Source organism: Triturus cristatus, chromosome 8 (genome assembly GCF_964204655.1).
Source record: "Triturus cristatus chromosome 8, aTriCri1.1, whole genome shotgun sequence".
Classification (NCBI taxonomy): Eukaryota; Metazoa; Chordata; class Amphibia; order Caudata; family Salamandridae; genus Triturus; species Triturus cristatus.
The window spans coordinates 720,668,608-720,690,225 of record NC_140591.1 but is presented as its reverse complement, the minus strand read 5'-3'; the positions used below and the strand labels follow the sequence as shown (position 1 = coordinate 720,690,225).

Sequence of the window (21,618 nt, the reverse complement as noted above, 5' to 3'; positions counted from 1 at the left end):
ATAACCGATAAGTTCTGGATGACACTTGTTGACTGCCTCCTCCAATGGGCTGCCTGATCTATGGGGACCCAGACCCTGATGATGAATGGCTGGAACATCCCTGGATGCCTGTCTTTCTCGGGTATCATCTACTATCCCACCTACGGCTTTGGAGGGCAAACTCTTAAAGTTGGACTTGGCTCCACTAGGGGGCCCACAATCAGGGAGGTCTGTGGATGGACTGGGCACAGGTATAGCACTGGGGGCTGTGATGTCTCTGGTCCTGTCTAAAATCACAGGTTGAACGGGGTGAGCAGGCCTGTTATGCTCTGTTAATCATTTCTCAATAGAATCTAGCCTATGCATAATTGGGCTCAGCTTGGCGTCCAACAAGTTATTCAAAGTTGAATTAAAGGCTTCCATCATAGCCGCATGAGCTATGTTTTCAGCTGTCGATACAGGTGTCAGGTTTTTATTGGCTGCCTTAGCGGTTACATTAGGTTTTACTTTTTTGGCTTTACTCCCTAATGGCTGAGATTTTCTTTTTATACTCCCACAGGGCCTTTGTGTCACACTTGGATGATGGGGAGGGTTATCACTACTGGGCACTTCTAAGGGTGGCTTTTAACCAATGCCACCGATTCCAGATATAGGATAAGAAGCACCACTCCCCCTGTTCTCAATGACAATAATTGGGGATAGTGGTCTATGTGGCACCTCATTCAAAGTTCCTCACAAGGGTGATGGAGCAACATTATCTGGTGAACCAGCCCCCAACCCAAGACTACAAGGCGAACTTGAGGATTCAGAAATTATTTCCCTTAGTGGGCCTGTTGGTCCAGCCAAACTAGAAAGAAGGCCTTTTGATGGAGATCTAGAGAGACGCCTATTCACAAGTTCGATCTCCTTGTCAATAACCAATGCAGCTCTTAACAAAAAAGCATCCATAGTTACAACATTAGCCCTTGTAACAGTTTTAGGTCCTTCTTGGGTGGCTTGGGTCCTCCGCCTCCCCATAGTTCGGAAACAAACCAAGCCCCCAAAATATAATTAGTAAGTAAGCACTAACTGATGGAGTATGTCTTTCTCGTCATCACAGTATTAGTAGTTCGGGGTAACATACCGACTCCTATAAAGTGCTTCCATTTCAATGCATGAAGGTCTATTTTATATCTGAAAGGCACACTTAATCATCCCAACTTCAGTTCTATATCTCATTTATGCATTATATAAAGAAAGCGATCCTAATTATTTTTTTCACTGTGGTGATTATTTTTTGTCTGGACTCAATTGTGAGCCTACCCTTAAGATGACTACCCTAGTTTCTCGTTTTGCAGATAAGGGGAGCCTGACAGCACCCAACATGGCTGTCAGATTTCAAAATACTTCGGCCAGCCATTTGAAAGGTCAGGCTCTCCCGATCTCCAAAAGCAACAACACCTCTAGCCCTGCGCTTTTATCCTTCTGGAGACTACTGGCTTCCCTGCTGCTGATGAATCTTCCACCTTAAGCCTCTCTCTGACGGCTTTCTTAGTATGATAGATTTCTTAGCATCTTCGATAAGATTAAGAAATACATTTGTCCACGAAATTAGAAGTCAGGTGTGAATCTGATCTCAGCCTCTCGGAGAAAAAATGAATTTTGTAAGTGGGTACATATGCTTATGTACTCAGGTCACTGTATCAGTTCACTGGATTGCAGGACTTGTAAGATGGTCAATGCTTATCCTGTTGGCAGGATCCTCTTGACCGTCCCACTTCCATTTCAGCTGTGTGCTCACGTCAGTAAACAATAAAGCACTGCATACCCTTACATGCGGAATGCCTTATAGAGCATCAGAAAAACAGTGTGCACAATCTAACTTATTAAACTTAGAAGTCCAGTCCACAGAACGAGAAGGAAGGTGGGTAGTGAGGATTCTATGTTAAGCTAGAGTATCCCCAATAAAAGAGCGTTACCAAAGGTTTGTAAATTTGTTCTTCTGATATATACTTCTAACTGAATATTCCTCACTTTTTGAATAGATATCAAAGCATTACCTCCCAAAGGTGGAAGGTCTGACAAGTGGACTTCACACCAAGAATCCCAACAGGACTAAACTGGAGAATCGGCCATCTCTGTGAACCTCTGACTCAAGACTGAAATGGTTGGTGAAAGTGTCAAGTTATGGCCATGTAGCTGAGGGGCAGATCTCCAACACCGGAACACCCCTGGCTATGGACCTAGTGGTGGCCTTAGCCATGGAAGAATATGCCTAAAGGTGCTCAGCAGCCACCCGGAGTAGCACATTTATATGCCAAGAACAATCTATTGAGATAAAATCCTTTTCTGGATCACCTTTAGGAGAATCTCACAAAGAGCTGGTCGTCCACTTGGTGGTCTTGGTTAGATTGGTGTAAAATCTGATGGCGCTCTTGGGGTCAAACTCATGAAGCCTCTTCTCCTCCTTAGAGAGATTTGGCGGAGAGAAGAAAGCGGAGAGTGTTAAGGACTGTCCAACATGGAAAGGTGACACCACCTTTAGCAGAAAAGGTGCCCGGTTCTGAAGCACAAATTTGTCTAGAAAGGTAGCTCTTTCCAGATTTGTTCGGACTGGTATGGAAAGAAAAGAACTGTTGTCAGTGAGCTGGGGTTGCACCTATATAGGCACCACTCATGTTACTTGAAATGCCACTGAGACAAACAACGCCACCCACCAACATGCAGAATTATGGCTCCAAACATTTCCAGATCCAGTATGATGCCTGGGGAATATTCTAAGGTAAGGACTCCGTGGCTAGAAGTCTGCATCATGTATATCTATATATTACCTCAGTTGTTCCCAGATATCTTTAGTTTGTAAAGCTGAGAGAAGTAAATAGATACCATTGTCAGATTGCTCATAAGATGCCAACTAATCAGTCAGTCAGTTTTCCACTACGACAAACCCAGGTCATGGCTATTCTTCGCATTGCTAACAGTAGCGCTAGTACTAAATGCTTTTGATGACTTTTAGGTATATTCTTGACATAATCCGACAATGCCATAAATGGTAAGATCTCTATCTAGATAGCTGACATTTCACATATCACTGATATAACATATTGCCAGAAGAGATATATCTGGGGCACTCTCAGACTAAATGTAAAAAGACAGCTGCATCTGTCTTACATCGCCAGCATGTTCTCTGCAGTAGCAAATCCTGGTCAGAGGCTCCTCGCAGAAAGGGTATCTTGCCACGTGGAGCCCTCAGTGGCTACCACCTGCAACTTTGTCCCACTGGAGATTTTCAACTTCCATGAAAGCGGCTAAGTCCGAACATGGAAATCTTCACCGTGACTTCGTCCAGTGGCTCCATTACGAAGACGCCTTCTCCTTAGATACCACTGGCTGCCTTGCCCCACTAAACTTTAAAATTTCTTTTAAGTCCGAAGGTAAGTGGAGACTAGACCCAATCCACTTCCTGTATCCGAACCATGCTCAATTGCGGTTGTCCATAACTTTCGATGCTGCCCCGGTCTTGCACCACTAGATGTCCCCCATGGGCGCTTTGATCTTTCAGGAGCTATTTTACACTTTAAACTTATAAGATTCATAACTCTAGTTCTACTAATCGGATTTTTGTCGTTTTAGTGTCAAATGATATATTAAATTTACTTTATTTTTCTAAATTGATAAATTGATGTGGGATTTTTCTTGTATTGTGTTTTTACTTTATTACTGATTAAGTACTGCATAAATACTTCACGCATTGCCTCGAAGTTAAGGTTGACTGCTTTTGTGCCAAGCTTCCAGAGGGTTAAGCACTCGTTCATTTAGTGACTTGTGGTTTATCCTGACCAGGATTGTGGCTGCTGCTTGAATAGGGTTTTACCCCTCAACCAACAACCCAATTTCGTACACCCTAGCTGCACAGCTCACTGTCTGGATATCCTTGTGTCATCATGACTAATGGAGTGGGGGCTATCTATCCTGTCTCAAGGTTTTGGTGTGGGGCCTGCCTGCCTTTATGAAACCAAAAATGGGCTCATTTAGCATGGGCAACATAATAGTATATCTTAAACTTTGGTGCAGCATTTCTTTGTCATAGGGAACTTGGAGTTTTAACCATAATATTCTGGGCTGACGACCTGTCCAAGCAAGATTGACCATCTGAGACAGATGTTGTGTAAAAAATATCCTAGTGATGGTAAAGGATATTTTGGAATAAATATAATTATCTAGGCAGAAGGACCATTTTTTCAATTCTGTCCTACCAGTTAAAATTAATGGCAATCTGATCCAGCTCTTGATCGATTCTGTGATTTTGGATGTACTTTTCCTAAAGTTTATATCCCAATGATACATATCACTCCACTCCCACCTTTGACGGTTTTCCAGCAACTCCCAAAATTATCCAGAGAGTGTGCCATTAAGGATGTTACCAGCACACCTTCAGGTCTGCATAGATTCAGTGCCCTCAAGTTGGATTTCTGCTGGTGGATTCTTCCCGGTCCCCTCGTGCCTTGTTCCTGAGCACCTAACAAACTTGTCCAGAGTTCCACTTGAGGCCCGGGGTCCATGCCAGTTCCTTCTGTGATAGCGCTGATACCGACTCTGCTGGCACCCAATCTTGTTGTCGGTCTCTGACTTCAAACAGACGTCAGCTTGCGCCACACCTATGTCACACTATGAAATAAAGAAAGCACAACCTGTGGTTGTACAATCAAACTTTTAGCCTCAGGCAGTTGCTTAGTGCCGGTATTATCAGAGGCTAGACGCTCTCTTCGGCTCTGGCTCCAATGTGGACCAGGGCATACCTAATGTCCCTCACGACACCGATGATGACGAGGAGTCAGACAATTAGACCGTGAACCTCCTGCCTTGTTTGTTTTTAAGGGTTGCGCGTAATGTACTACTGTTTAAAATGTTTCAATAGCATTTGTTATGCAATGTTTTACGCTAGTACTTTTTCCTTAGAGCGGTGCCTCCTATACCTGAGCAGTTGCCGGGTGGGGTGAGGCACATACCCAGTATAATTCGGGTGAGTTACAATTCTAACGTTTCACTTGTGGTGATTGTCGTAGAATTATCTAGTACACTATTTGGTAACTTTGAACTAAAATCGACATTTTAATGTGGATGCGGTTTTTTTGTAACATGTCACCACTCCGTTTGTATTGACCACTGTTGTTGCTTTTACAGGTATTTACCTGTACCAAGATCATGGTCCAGGTTGTATGTTTTTGAGTTTTTTGTGTTCACTACACCGTTAATATGCAGTAGCTTTCTGGTCCTGACGAAAGCTGGGATAGAGTATATCCAAGAGCTGAAACATGTAGACCAGTCTTTAAGAACACAGTTATTTGTTTGAACTGTATAGCACTGTTTAGTTTTAACTTGGTATCAAGGTAGCACCAGAATAAACACATATTTGTACCTTGACAACCAATTTTAAATCACTATTTCTTTATCACTTGCACTGCATACATCACCCACTACTATCACGTTTGTGGCCCCCTCGATCCAGATATACATTTGGGACATCCACCGAACCAATATCTACGTCAATCTGGTAGAAGATGGTTCCTTGGTCAAGTTCCCCGACTCCCAAATGATGAAGCCAGCCACTTGTTGTGGGTGATGGGAATCTTGTTTACGCATACATACACTTATGGACATACTGTGTACTCAGTTGACACTAGCAAACAACTTGATCGATATTTTTAGAGTGGTCACACTATTGTTACTAAACTTTCTTTGGACTCTCAGTTCTTCTATTTTGTATACATGTGCTAGATTAGGGATTGAGAACTGTGTGAGTCGTTAAACTACATCCCTTGGACCCCCACTCTTTGTTAGAGATAATTTACTACAGTCAGACAATTAGCACCTCGTTCATTAAACTGATGAAGGGCTGTATTGATGTGTACTGGCGTGCCAGTGGGCTACACATTTCAAAGAACGAAGATATGGGTCCCATGCCTATTGTGCCATAAATATCAAGCTATGTCTTACTTATATGGCTGGAACCGATCTGGAGTTACTTCTAGAGGGCACCTGGTCTGGCAGTTCAGGCTAGACTATTCCTAATGGGGCAGGACTAAGACTAATGTGCATTTGGCCAGTCTTTGTCTAGAGTGGCACAGTAGGCCAAAAACGGTTGACTAGAATATGGTCCAAGTAATTACCCGAGACTGAAATGAATTTAAGCATTCCATCCATCAGCTGTTTGTTTTCCACCATTAGAATATCGACAGTCCTGGACTAAAATGATCATGTCTCGTCAGCCAGACAAGCGTTGCATTGGATCCCTGTTGAGACTAATCCAGCTTAAGTCATTATGTATGACTTATTTGTCTGTCTTCCAAATAGAACCAAGAAAATACTTTACAAAAATGCAGGATTGAGAAAAATCTAAGGTCAGCCAAAAGGTAAATCGAGTGGTTGTGTGTTTTCAGCAGGGCCAGTCAAATTGTGTGTCTCTCTTTCTCTTCATTTTAAAGAAATTGAAAACCTGACTAAACTTAGATGGGTCTTAAAAGGATACCTTTATCAGCTAAAGCCTCGCTCCAGAAATTCTGATCTTACCTAGCTTTTAGCTGCTTTCCTGCTTTCAATCCCCCACAGCGCAAAGAGATTGCCTCAACGGTGGACGGTTGCTCTTAGTAAAATTCATTAACACCAACATACCACTGTCAACATCGGATTCAAACAAGCATCCTACATTAAGGAAGATAGAATGCTAGCAGGAGAAGTAAAAACTGCATGCTAGCTGGAGAAGGGATCTTGTTTAGGCAAAACTGTTACAATTACCTGTTTTAGACTTCCGAGGGAAAAGCCATACCGCCTGAAGTGGTAACATAAAGCAGCCACCAAACTATCACAAACACTATCATCAAGAACGTATCACACATGTGCTCATTTGGATTTGCTGATTACACGTACATCAAGGGATCAGGTTCAAGGCCTTAATGTGTGTTACACAAGGCTTGCTTCTGGTTGGTGTACTCCTTGACCAAAAAAATTCAACTTTATGTTCCACATTCAGAAACACACTAAAGTCATGGCTGTTTACAGCACAGTGCTTAAGAATTCCGCTAGGAAGCCTTCAGGTAGACGTGCACTTTATATAAATACAAAAAAAACAAAAATAAGTATTTGCTATGAAATTATTAGCCATCTTTCCCATTCGCTGACACCGGCTCCATGCACCTGAACTGCACGGCAGAAAAGTCAGCCATCTTGAAAATAAACAACACAAAAGAAAACCATCAAGAGTTTGTAGTCAAGCTGGTAAGCTACTTTAGTTTTGGCCTCGGGTCCTAGTAGAGGCGGTCTGACAGAGATGTGGCTATCCTAAGGCTGAGTCTTCGCTTCTCAAAGCTTTCACCGAAGAATAGTTTCAAATATTTAGTGCAGAGCTGTGACATGATTCACAGAGCCAAACTAGTATAGTTGTGCATGAAGAATTGTCATGTAAGCGTGTGTAAGTTCTGCAAAACATGCTGTTTTCCCCACAGTATTAACCAACACATAGAATAGCTATTTTCAGGGGAGCAACAATGGGTGATTACAGTAATGCAATTCACAAAAGGTGAATGGCATAATGCTGTGGCCTTTAAGAAAAATGTGCAATGCTTTTCCCCCATTTATATGAACTTGCACTTAAATGATTTAGGTGCATCAATCCACCCACTCCAATCTAAAACAAACTGAACCACTCCAAACAGTTCCAACCCTAAACAATCTGCCCCACTCCGATCCAAAGCAATCCACCCCACTCAATCCAATCCACATCACCCCATCCAATCCACCCCACTCCAATCCAATCCAATCCACCCACCCCAATCCAGCCAAACCCAATCAACCCCTCTCCAACCCACTTCACCCCACCCCACTCCAATCCAACTCATCTCAATGCAATCCAACCCACCCCAATCAAGTTCACCCCACCCCAATCCAACCCACCACAATCCAATCTACCCCAGTCCACCCCACTCAATCCAATCCACCTCACTCTAATCCAATCCACCCACTTCACTCCAATCCACCCCACTCAATCCAATCCACCTCACCCCATCCAATGCAACCACTCCAATCCAATCCACCTCACCCCATCCAATGCAACCACTCCAATCCAATCCAGCCACCCAAATCCAATCCAGACCAATCCAGCCAAACCCAATCAACCCCTCTCCAACCCTCTCCACCTCACCCGCCCCACTCCAATCTAATTAATCTCAATCCAATCCAGCCCACCCCACACCACACCAATCCAGTTCACCCCACCCCAATCCAACCGACCACAATCCAATCTACCACAATCCACCCCACTCAATCCAATCCACCTCACTCTAACCCAATCCACCCCACTGCTCTCCAGTCCACCCCCCTCCAGTCCATCCCCCTTCACTCCAAACCACCCCACTCCAATACACCCCATTCCACTCCAACACACCCCACCCCAGTCCACCCTGCTCCATTCCAATCCACCCACTCCAATCTAATCCATCCTATCAAGTTCACCCCACTTGAATCCACCCCTCTCCACTGCAGTCCAATCCAATCCACCCCACTCTAACCCAATCCAATCCACCCCACCACAGTTCTGTCCACCCCACTCAATCCAATCCATCCAGCCCACCACACTCCAATCCACCCCACCCCTGCAGTCCAACGCACCACACTTCAATCCAATCCACCCCACTCAAATCCAATCCACCCCAGTCTGGCCCATCCCCCTCCACTCCACTCAAATTCATCCCACTCCAAACCATCCTACTCTAATCCAATCCACCCCACCCAAACCAATTCAATCCACTCCAATCCAATCCACCTCACCCTATTTCAATCCAATCCACCCCATCCAGTCCACCCACTCCAATTCCCCTCACTCCACTCAAACCAACCCCCTGTACCCCAATCAATCCACCCCAATCCACACCAATCCAATGGAACCCACTACCTCAATCCACTCCAACCCAATACAGCCTCTTCCAGCCCACTTCATGGCACTCCATTCTACGAAACTGTACTGTATGACACTGCATTCTACGACACTCTCTGCCAATGAACCACTGGAATCTACTCCCCTCTACTCAACTCTACTGCCCCCAAATCCACTCTACAACACTCTACTCCCCCCACTCCACTCTCGGACACTCCACGCCACTAACTGTTAGCCATGCTAAACAGCAGCCACACTGGTGTACAACATGGCAAATACACTTTACCAAAGCCCTTGTATAGGCGAGACATGTTGGCTTTGCCAATGCTTGTTTGTTTATAGTTCTTATCTTCTGGTATTACTTGCAATCAGCTTCCAACAATTAAAATCATATGGACTTTAGGATAACTCTGAGTTACAGCTTTTTAAAAAAGAAATCATATAGCATTACTATGAGCTAGTTGGCAGTGCAAATGGCTTTACTACTTGGGTTCAGGGACTCGAAACAGATCAGACTTGCAGTGTCTTGCCTTCCACCTGATTTCAGTATCACTTCCTAGGAGCACACAACATCATCCCCTGTGCTCAGGAAGATACGTATTGCTGTTGTCACGCCAGCACTCAACAAGATCTTTGCACCGTTAGGCATATCCATTTACCAACTAGCCCCATTCAATTGAAAATAATTTTATGAAATTGCAGGTCTATTTAGGTTTTGAGCAGAGGAAAGTCACCTCGCTGTGGTCTCAGGCTTATGAGACAGTAGAGAGATTTATGACCCGACTAAAAACGGCACTTCAAACAGCCAAGGTATTCGATTTCCCTATCCGAAATTCTGTGTCAGACTTTGTGTGGTTAAAGAGACACACACACCACAGCACTACTGGTACATTGCTAGCTGAATTGATATTCGGGAGGAAGCTTTCTTTTAAATTTTCAGAAAATGTAAAACAGTGAGAATGTTCATCTTAATTCATAGGTAAGTATAAAGTACAGACTTCTGCCGTGCTATAGCACAACTAAAAGTAATATTTGAAACAATGAGATGAATTCTTCTTATATAAATTTCCACTGTTCTGTAATCGCTGAGTTGAAGCTTTTGATGTCCTATTCATGCTTGGGCGAGCGACAGTACAGTATTCTCATAGTAGTATAGTCTTAACCAGTGGGTGGAGTCTGTTTCAACATGATGCATTTGCCCAATTTCCCTACAGCAGCATGAACAATAGCATCTCTTTTAAACGTCTACGTTATGTGCCTGACCACCTGCAATTTGCAATATTAGTAACACTTGTGAGCTGCTGTTACGTATTTTGACTGGTTGTGATGTGTGCTTTCCATTTCAGCCCTGCTCAGTCTTTCCCATTCAGAGTGGCTTGCCATCATTACTGCTGGTCAACTTCTTGAGTATTGAGTAGCAACCGGTGAGTCGGTTAAACCGCTTCCACTTGGCATTGCATGTTGCTGAGTTGTCTGCCTCTCTCCAATATCTCTCTCCTCCATTGTGCTGTTTGTGAAGAATCTTTAGCCTTCTACTGCATGGAAGTCAGTCTTTTGGCTAAGGGCATGGTCATATCCGCGAACTTGGATTCTCTCCTATTTCTTTTTTTTGTTCAAGTCGTGAGCCTCAGCAGGCATGCCTTGGGGGCACATAGGATAACTTTATTTGTCATCTGTTCATTCTCCTGTGTAAAGTGTAATGCTGCACATCCCCAAAACATGTGCAGTAGGCCACCTTGGACACCGATCTGACAAATTAGGTACATCGGTATTCAATAGGTACGGTGTAGGAAAGTGATTCAAGTTAAACCTATTGCTCATGGACACTGTTTTTGGATATACTGTATTCATATGCCATTCTGCATCGGTGAGATCTCTACCGACATCTCTGTCAAAAATTGGACTGTTCTTATCAGGTGGTTGTCTCGCAGGGTAGAGAATGTGTGGAAGACATCTCCCTTGTACATGTCTCCTATAGGTCTGCATGCCTGCCTCCATCCAGGTCACCCAGTCTAAGTTTGGAGCTAGTCTTCTCAACTAGGGAAGGCACCCTTACAGAAGGCTCTGGTGCACATACTACCTTTGTGTGTGCTTTCTGTAAGGTTCCTATTCATCAGTACCTGGCTACATGCATAAGCCTCAGTGGCTCAGTGCTTCCATGCTGCTTCGAGAGGACACATATCATAATCCAGTCACCACGTTTTCCTATAAATGTGCCAGATTTCCTGGTTATCTGCGTTTGTCCACAATCTTGCCACCAAGTAATACAGTTCCATGTTTGTTGCCCGAGCCCACTTTTCAAGGAACACTCATTATCTACCTAGTCAATAAGGCAGATAAATACCACCATCTTAGTGGTAATGATCTTACCCATAGTTGAGAAAGCTAGTGTCTCCCAAAGGAGCACCAATTATTTGGTCCTCTTAAGCCCTATCTGTCAGTCTGTTTATCTGTGTGTGAAATGTGCACCCCTGTGGACTCTAAGATAGTAGGTTCCAACAATAGCAGGAGATCTGGGAAGGCTCACTGGCTAGGTCTGAGATATGGTCCCAAGGGTAATACATATGATTTACTTACGTCTATTCTCAGTCCTGACGTCTCACCCAAGTGTTCAGGTTGTGAGAGCGTCTGCTGCAGCCCTGTCACTACATTCCAAAAATAAAGTAAAATATTATCCGCATACCATGATATAACGTGAATATAGACCCTTGCCTTGATTCCCATATAAAGTGTACTAACACTGGATTGCAGTCTGAGACAGTACACACAAGTGTTCTGCATGCATGTATTCTGAGCAGACAACCATGGCTAGTCTGGAAAGCAAGTCATGTATGGGTGAATAATATGTGAATTCTGATCTAGTAGGATTGCATTTCTGCAGGCGTCTGATAGTTTCAAATATCAGGCCCAGGTCATAGAATCTTCTGTGAGCTTTATCACTGCTGCTCCCTGTATTCTGGTCTTGACTTCCTAAAAGAATGCTCCCTAGGCAATACTATTCTCATATTTTGGGTATATTAACTAGTTGGGAAAAGTGTGTTCTCATCTCCTCTAGGTACACTAGTAGGGCTGAGGGTTGGATATATGCACGCAATCGCTATATACCTGCTGTCCAGATTCCATTCACCTATCACCTATATACCTTTCAGGTAAATGGTGTTATGGTGAGCCACGAATGGTACTCCCAACTAAACCTACAGAAGAGCTTCTATTGCACAGGGGAAACTACCATTACAACGCAGTCATTACAACGTACTACCTTTACAACGCAGTCATTACAACGCAACATCCTTTACATCGCATGCCATTACAATGCAGCCATTACAACGCATGCCACTACAACGCATGCCATTACGAAGCATGCCACTAAAATGCATGCCATTACAAAGCATTATAAGGTAAGTAATGGGAAATAGTAATTTTTACCCCTACACTATCCAACACTTACCCGACTGTTGCACTCTCTGGAGTGGGAATAGTAATTTTTACCCCTACACTATCCAACACTTGCACTACTGTTGCACTTAAAGTATTATGCGTTGTAATGGTATGCGTTGTGATGGAATGTATTGTAAGTGCAGTTTCTAAAAATGCGTTGTGATGGCATGCGTTGTAAAACCATTCGTTGTAATGGATGTTGCGATGTAAAAACCGCGTTAAGACATGCATTGTAAAAGTTTGCGTTATAATGTGTCCTATTCATTGCACAGGAGGAAAATGTTATATAAAACATGTTACTTCAACTGTTTCAGTAATCTTAAGCCTTCAGACTTGAAAAGATGTGCTTATTAGTGGCATCCAAAATTCTGTTTCACAACGGTGGTTGTAAGAGTGTATCTATACCTCTTAATCAAATTGCACAACCCTGTCACAATCCAGGTGACTATCTTGAACTTATTCATGCCCACTGCATTATCTGGGTATATATTACTCATCGGATGAACTTAGGGTACTACGTCATACACCTTCCTTGTTTGTGTTCCCCCCACTTTTACGGTGCATTTTAGTGTACTTGCCTGTTGTCCACTTCACTGCCTGACTCTGGTGTTTTGTGGTAGTGTCTCAATTTGTATAAAGATTAACATGAACTTGTCCTCTCCCTGGGCTTGTTTCTGAACTGACCAGCACAACCCATTTGAAGAAAACCAAAGGGTGCCTCTGCCAATCTTAATAATTATCTCAGAGATGTTGGGGGAGGGGAAGCAGTTCCATATCCATGCACTGGCTTCACACCACTTACTAATGATAGTGCCCTCTTCTGCTGCTGATTGTCTGATGCCAAATGTTCATCTACTGTCCGAAGCAAGGCATAACCGATTAGAACAGCAAATTCCTTTTCCCATGGTGGTGGGGGGTCGATGAGGACAGAAGGGAATAGCTCTGTAGAAGAAATAAGTGTTTGTAGGTTTACTCATTACAAAATTGGATGTGAGGAGGCATGTCAGTTTTCACAGTGTTCTAACTAGCGACATCCTCAGTCACTGTGGTGACTCCTGAGAGGACGTCCGAATCCTGGTGAACTTCTCCCTCATTAACTGATGTCCCTGGTGTTACTGTGGTCATGTCAGATGGATCTATGGCTTCATTGGTTGCTCTGGCTTACCGCGTTGCAATTGTGACCTGGGCTAGTGTGTCTTTGTATTTAGCTGACACTTGCTCTGCTAAGGGTTCTATTGGATTCCTCAGTGTCTGTCTTCTCCATGGTTTACAAGTCTTGAGTGTTATGAAATGTTCAACTTTTACATTGTGTTCCACTGCCAATTTTTCCTTCCATTCCCTAGCCACTTTTAGACCCATGAAAACTTTTGAGTTGGTTTCCATCCAGTATTTTCAATTTGGTCAGGAATAACAGCATGTATTTCAAATTCTGCCAACTGAGACCACTTTTAACCAGTCACTGAGTGGTCTGGAGATAGGAACACTTTGTGGTCTTATACTTTTTAAAACCCTTGACAGCGAGCTGGTTGTCAAAGGAGGTCCCAGTCTCCAAAAATGAGTAGTTCACCATCACTGAATGCGGTGGCATCCTGGGTATCGCGATTGGGACAGAACTCTGTGTGGTCTTTCACTCGAGAAGAACTTGGAAATAGTCTGTGGAGAAATTTTGGTGACTCCATGCTCAGGTCTACACCACTTTTCTCCATTTATTTATTTATTTTAGACATTTATAAAGCGCGGCTGTCACCATTGCAGGCATCCTGGCGCTGAAAGAAAAAGAGACTGTAATGGGAGCGGGCTAGCAAGGGAAAAGCCAGGTTTTAATCTTCCTTCTGAATGGGAGGAGTTCGCTGGTGTGTCTAATCTCGATAGGGAGAGTATTCCACAGTCTGGCGGCAGTCACTCTGACCTTCCTGAATCTAGGAACAACTACCAGTTTAGCGACAGAAGATCGAAGCTGTCTGGATGGGGTATACCAGGCAAATTTAGATTGCAGGGGAGCTGGACCAGCTCCATGGAGAGCCCTAAAAACTATACAGAGGGCCTTAAAATGAATTCTCTGCCTTATAGGAAGCCAATGCAGTTTTGCCAATGCGGACGCTCCATGAGAACTTCTCGGCAACCCCAAAGCCAGTTTAGCAGCAGCTGATTGGACCCTCTGGAGCCTGTCCAGCAAGAACTCAGGGGACCCGAGCAGGAGGGCATTTCAGTAATCCAACCTGCTAAGAATGGTACATCTGACCACTTGGTCGCGGGCAAAGGTAGGTAAAAGGGGCAAGACTTTCCTTAGGGAGCGAAGGATGGCAAAACAGCAGGCAGACGTTTTTTGAACATGCGTCTCCATGCTGAGCCTCTGATCCATCATGACCCCAAGGTTGCGCACAGATTCCACCGGCCGTACGTTGGACCTCGTTTCCGGAGGCCAAAAATTAGTTGGAAAAGGTTGGGGAATCTTAGTACCTGCACTAAAAAGCACCTCCGTCTTTCCTGCGTTAAACTGAAGGGAGTTATCCTTCAGCCAACTAGACGTTTCACGCAGACAATTATGTGAATCCTCCACGGAGGTTGAGTCCTCACCTTCCAGGGAGAAAATCATCTGCGTGTCGTCGGCATAGTTCACAATCCTGATGCCGAAGCTTTTGATGAGAGAGATCAAAGGTCTAAGGTATATATTAAAGAGAATTGGGCTGATTGCCGAGCCCTGAGGGACTCCATGTATTACCGGAGAGAAAGCTGACTGGATAGGTGGCATGGATACTGCCTGCTGCCTATCCTGCAAAAATGAATGGAGCCAATGCAGTGCGGTATCTCTCACTCCCGCCACCCACAGCCGCCGCATTAGGATCCTATGGTTCACCGTGTCAAAGGCGGCAGACATGTCGAGCAGGATCAGAAACGCTGCCTGTCTTCTGTCTGCACGCCTTTGAAGCTCGTCCATAGCGGTGATAAGGGCTGTTTCGGTCCCATGAGCAGGCCGAAAACCGAATTGGTCCCCATCTAATAATAGATGGCGTTCGAGATAGTTGGAAAGAGTGTTACTGACCAAACGCTCAACTATCTTGGCGGGGAAAGGCAGAAGGGAGATGGGTCGATAGTTCTTAGAACAGTCAGGGTCAAAGGAGGGCTTCTTTAACAGAGGAGAAACTAACGCCCTTTTCCACTGCACTGGAACAGTACCAGTCACCAGAGATTGGTTACAGACTTGGTGAAGATGGGGGAATAGTTCATCCTCAAATTCCTTCCAAATTTTGGGAGGCACCGGATCCAAAGGAGAGCCAGAGACGATCCCTCTGGCTAATTTAGTGAAGGCCTCATAAGTAAGTAGAGGGAACTCGAGTAGCGGTTCACTCGTAGCCAGGGCAAGGCCAGTCGATCGTTCTACTGGAAAAACAGGGCTCAGGCCAGATGGGGGGCCAAACTCCGGAGGCATGTCCAGGTCTTTAAGGATGAGTTCGATTTTTTCCTTAAAAAATGCGGCAAGGTTGTCGCAAAGATCTTGAGACAGGACAATCGCATTCTTGGAGCACTCCGGGTTAGTGACGCTGTTTAGTATGTTAAAAATACTCCTGGAGTTGTTGATGGTGTTGCAAATCAGCGAGGAATAGTATTCAGCTTTAGATTTTTTAATCAGATTCTTATAGGTAGAGACCTTGATTTTCCAGAGCTCTTTCGAGGTGTTATTATAGTCGCGTCTCCACCTTCTCTCCGCTTGTTTACAGCCTTGCTTTAAAAATTTTTGTTCGTCATTGAACCAGGGGGCAGAGTCTTTGCCCTTGCAGCTACGTGTTTTTAACGGGGCATGGGCATCAAGGACCGTAGTAATTCTGGTGCAGAGAGAGGTGTAATTTTCATCTATGTTCAACTTCTCATCGAAGGGCTGTTCCAAATGGAACACCTCACCGGTAAGGTGCCGCCGAATGAGGGCCCTCCAGTCTCTACACTTAATTTCCGTAGACAACACGGGGGCTTTATGAGGACCGCTGCTCGTATGAATAAAGAATTTAACAAGTGAGTGGTCAGTCCAATCCATAGGTAAGGTTTCCCCCATCGCCACCAGGTCGGGGGCCGTGAAGACCAAATCTAAGAGATGACCAGCTGTATGGGTGGCTTTAGTGACAAGTTGAGAAAGACCAAAACTTTCACAGGCTTGGGCTAGGTTCCCGAGACCCGAATCAAGGGTCCCGTTGCACCAGAGATTAAAATCACCAAGGATGAGAAGCTTATGATGGGAGAGGGCGATATTATTATAAATCGGCTATGAAACAATACAAACTTCTTATCAAAAAGACACAAGCCTCCTATTACGAAGAAAAAATAATGGCTGCCTCCAACTCCTCCAGGGAGACCTATCGCGTAGTAAAAAGTATCTTGAAAGTCCCTGAACCTCAACCAGCCGCCGATCCCACCGGTGCCAGGTGCACCCAACTCGCTGAGTTTTTCTCTGCTAAAATCTTAAAAATCACAATGACTTTCCCCAACACCGATTCCTCAACCGACCTCCCAGATGGACCCATTGACCCAGACACACCAACACTAAAAGCCTTCCTTCCAGTCTCCATCGAAAGGCTGCGGGACACTCTCAACCGTGTGAAGAGTGGATCCCCAGATGACCCAGTTCCTATGAGTAAACTTAAATTAGTAGCCCCCACGATAGTTCCCCATCTCACGAGGCTCATAAATGCCTCTTTCTCCTGCGGCACAGTCCCCGCCAGCTGGAAAAATGCGGTAGTTCGCGCACTCATAAAAAAACCTCACCCATTGGACCCCGCTAATTTCAGACCCATCTCCCTCCTACCAGGCATTAGCAAAATGGCAGAGAGAATCGTAAATGAACAACTCTCAACTTTTTTGGAGTCTAACAACCTCCTTCGCCACTCACAGACAGGGTTCAGACCTGGACAGGGGACTGATACCGCCCTTCTGGCAGTGACTGAGGAGACAAGGTCCATTCTAGACGCAGGAGGATCAGTGGCAGTGATCCTCCTGGACTTGAGTGCTGCCTTCGACACGGTGGATCACACCATTCTTCTACACCGCCTCCAAAAAACAGGCATTTCAGAGATCGCTTTGGCATGGTTAAAATCTTACTTGGAACACAGGTCCTTCCAAGTAGCTGATAGCCACGGCCACTCTAAATCTCTCCCCCTGAACTGTGGAGTCCCTCAGGCATCCACACTGAGCCCAACGCTTTTAAAAGTTTACATGGCCCCTCTGGATGACATCATCTCTCCATTCGGCATAAAGGTGGTCATGTACGCTGACGACACACAACTAGTCATCTCTGTCAACCAGGCCGATCAATCAATGGATAATCTAGTCTCCTCTTTGCACAATATATCTGTATGGATGGGCGACTCCAGGCTAAAACTCAATGGAGAGAAATCCGAAATCATGCTTCTGGGCGACCCAAACAAACTCCCCAAAACCCTCGCCTGGCCAGCTAGCATGGGGTCCACCCCCATACCAAAACAAGAAATCAAAAGCCTTGGCTTCTGGCTAGACCAGGATCTCAGCTTCAGAGTCCAAGCAAGAAAGACAGCCGGAACTTGCTTTGAACTCATGCGAGCAACCCGCAAGATCCTTCCGCTCATTCCCCCCCAGTCTAGGAGAAAATTCTGATTCAGGGCCTCATTATATCAAGATTGGACTACGGAAACGCCCTATACCTGGGTGCACCTATAGCTGCCATAAAAAAACTGCAGCATACCCAGAACGTCGCAGCAAGACTACTGACTGGAACAAAATCTGGATACTCAGCTAGACCTTCCCTCAAAGCTCTTCACTGGCTTCCCATCCAACAACGCATTTCCTTTAAATCCTTGTGCATCTCCCATAAAATCCTACAAGGCAGGGGCCCACCAATACTGAGACCCCTACTTAAGCCACACAAATCATCCCGTCAGCTCAGATCGGACACCCTGTTCCTAGCAAACGTTCCCAGAATAAGGAAGGCTCGCGCTGGCGGTCGCCGCTTTTCTTATAACGCTTCTAAGCTCTGGAACAGCCTCCCCCTCAACATCCGAAAAGAAAATAATCTTCTCTCATTCCGCAGACTGCTGAAAACCTGGTTGTTCCCCCAATAATCCACCCCCAGGAGTACTGTCAAGCTTTTACGTTAGCGCTGGGACGCCCGAGGGTAGCTACGCGCTCTAGAAATCCTCAATCAAATCAAATTTAGTTAGTAATGCTTGTTGCTGCTGAAGGCTAAATAAACCTGGCGGGCGATAGCATACTATCGCGGTGATATTAGTCCCGGAATGGGTCTGTATTGATAGTCCTAACAGCTCAGTGCCCAGAGTAAGGTCTAAAGTAAGGGCCTTGATGCAACAAGAAGCTCTAAAAATAACTCCCACTCCCCCGCCTCTACCATTAGGCCTAGGGGTGTGAAGGAATTTAAACCCAGGAGGACACGCAAATCCAGAGTCAACCAAACAGTCAGGACGGGTCCAAGTTTCCGTCATAAAAAGAATGTCCAATTCGTGAGTCTCAATCAAGAGTTGGATCTCCATACTATGTTTAGGCAGGGACCTAACATTAAGAAGCCCACACTTTAAAAGATCGTCACACAGAAAGTCGGCTCGAGGGTGCGATGTGAGTGACAGGGAGAGAGTTCCTTTATCCGCATGGAGCTCGCCTATTCGGATGAGCGCCTCCCTGGAGTAGGAGCCCCCAATGGAAAGCCGATCAGGATAAGGGCCAGGGCAGGCAGCGTAACTGGCCCATGGCGCTACCTCGGCGCGGACGGGCGCAGACGGGCTTACCTTTGGCGCGCCTTTGGCGCGCTGACGGCGCGCCCGCTGCGCTCGTCCGCTGCGCGTTCTACAAATGCACATCTTTGTAGTGGGGAGGAAGGCGTGGCCTCTCGGCAGTGGGCGTGGCCTAGTTAGCGAGGCTGATGGCGGCTGTATCTTTTTCCCACCCGCGGCAGCGTGATCAGGAGCTGCGCGAGGATGTATCAGCAGGTATACAGGGGGGAAGTACCCAGGGAGCAACGTGACACAGATGAAAACAATGGTGACAATTTCAATATTTTTAAAAAACTCGGCTAAAATCTCCCGGCTTCCGCCTCAGGAGTCTATACCATAAGGCCCACAATTTCCATATTACTTCCCCTGGAACATTTCTCTGCATCTTAGGTAAAGGAAATGTTAGGGTATGTTAAATCACTTTATATAGGTATTTTAAATGTTGAATATAATTTAAATGGTTTGCACTATGAACTAAATTTTTTATTACATTTTTAATAAATGTACGTACATTAAATAAAAATCATATTTGAACGTGTTTTTTAAACAATTACACCTACCTAAAATGAATCATTCCTATGCGATTATTATGCACTAAAAGTTACTAAAAGGTATATATAAAATCATTTCAATGAATTCACTTCTTAAGAAAATAGTTAAATTAATTTGTTTATTAAATGGCTAACTAAATTATTTTAAAATAAAATAATAATTATGTATGAGTTATATATTTTCAACATTAACCTAATTTTACATATGTTTAAAAAAAATGTGTTAATTTACTTTAAAACTATTTGCTATGGGGTCCTATTTTAAGTCCCTAACTCCATTATTTTCTACGGGATGGTGTTGCAGTACCAGTGGTTGGCCATGTGTTGTGCTGTACTTAATCCATCTCTGAGTTGCAGAACATTCATGACTGTTTTGAGTCTTTTCTCGGCTGCAGTAACTGTAAAAGTGCAGTTTGTGAATAGCAATGGGCATATTGTTTTGAGGGTGAGCGCACGTCCTGTTCTTCACCCCTCCTAACCCTCCCTTAACCCATCCATACTCCTCCCTAAACCCCTCCAATTTATTCCTAAAAATTCCCCATTTTCAAGCCAATTTCATTATACCTAACTTGTTTACTACTAAAATGTAGGGGCATATTATCAAGCCAGGTGATAAAATTATCGCCGCTTTAGCGGCAGAAAACTGCCGCTAAAACGGCGATAATGGGCTTGATAATATGCTCTATGGAATTCCAACTGAAGCCCATGTTAATGTGAAGGACGTCTAACATGGGCTTCAATTGGAATTCCACAGAGCATATTATCAAGCCCATTATCGCCGTTTTAGCTGCAGTTTTCTGCCGCTAAAGCGGCGATAATTTTATCGCCTGGCTTGATAATATGCCCCATAGTACTGTAGTCCTACTAAGTGTACTATGTGATAAGAGTTTGTGAATAGGAGCCACTGTGCGCTGTGGTAGACGCTCACAATGAGGTCTCATCTTTCCTTCCTAACCTGTAGTATTCGCATTTCTAAGTTTGGGGTTGCTTACAAACCGCTAAACTCCACACTGTTTTAGAATTGTGTGTAACAAAAAAAAAAATAAGCAAACTCAAAATAGCCATGCTCATGCACCACAAATCCCTGGTTTTAAATACGTTTCTCACAGGTTGAGATTGATTCTATGACCCGCACTGCTTGCACAAACAAAAGTTGTCCAGACAATCCTAATTACAACTCTTACCTGTTTTGCTGCTTCTGTGAGTGAAGCAGCTTCGGCCTTGCCCACCTGTTGCAGCATCTTGTAAAACAGGCTCTCTGTATTTTGAAGTAAAACGTATGGCTCATCGAATTCTTTCAACGCGCCCGCATCCAGCACCTGTTAATCAACAAAACAAAACAGGGACCGATCAAAACATGCCATGTTGCAGCAGCCCATTAAAATGAAGCGCCGTCTTTAAACACAGTATGCGTTGTTGTTCGTTTTCCTTTTTGATGATAGCCTGGTGTGGGTTTATGTCATTTTTATGAGGAGGGGCCGCCTTCTGTGAACGTAATAACCGGTGGGTGACAGGCTGCAGTGTTAAGTGAAGAAACTCGACTGCCGTAAGATGTACGGCAGAAACTGGGGCCCAATAACCAGGGCTTTAAGTGGGATGAAAAAACTGGAGGGTCTCTCAAAGGGGCGTGGCTTAAAAACACTTAAGGTAAAAATCTGTGCTTTAGCATAGTGTGACGCCCGACTTGTATTTTGCTGTTTCTGTCATTGCATCTAGATATCTGATACAAGTAACATACCTACAAGTCAGGACTATTGGCTTTGTCAATGGCTGTTAGTTGTATAAGATAAATAAACAGCAACTATGGCTTTTATATAATATTGAAAAAGCTGCCACTTAAAGCCCTGGTGACACCACGACAATGTTGATGCTCCTGAGTTTGAAAAAGCGAAGGGAAATCCAGAGAGAAAATGACTCTCTGTAAAGGATTTCCCTTCCCCTACAAAGCTCACCTGGCATGACGTCATGCCGTAACTTCTCCACTAGTGAGAGGTGA

At 44.5% G+C, this 21,618-nt stretch overlaps 1 protein-coding gene across 1 annotated transcript in view; it reads right to left on the bottom strand.

Annotated features, from left to right (window-relative positions):
* ABCC4 (ATP binding cassette subfamily C member 4 (PEL blood group)) overlaps nt 1-21,618 on the bottom strand; it is a 1,516,984-nt gene that overhangs the window by 17,226 nt on the left and 1,478,140 nt on the right. Inside the window, exon 30 of the mRNA XM_085622127.1 lies at nt 20,807-20,941. Coding sequence (XP_085478253.1) covers nt 20,807-20,941 — 135 coding nt within the window. The remainder of the gene's footprint in view (nt 1-20,806; nt 20,942-21,618) is intronic.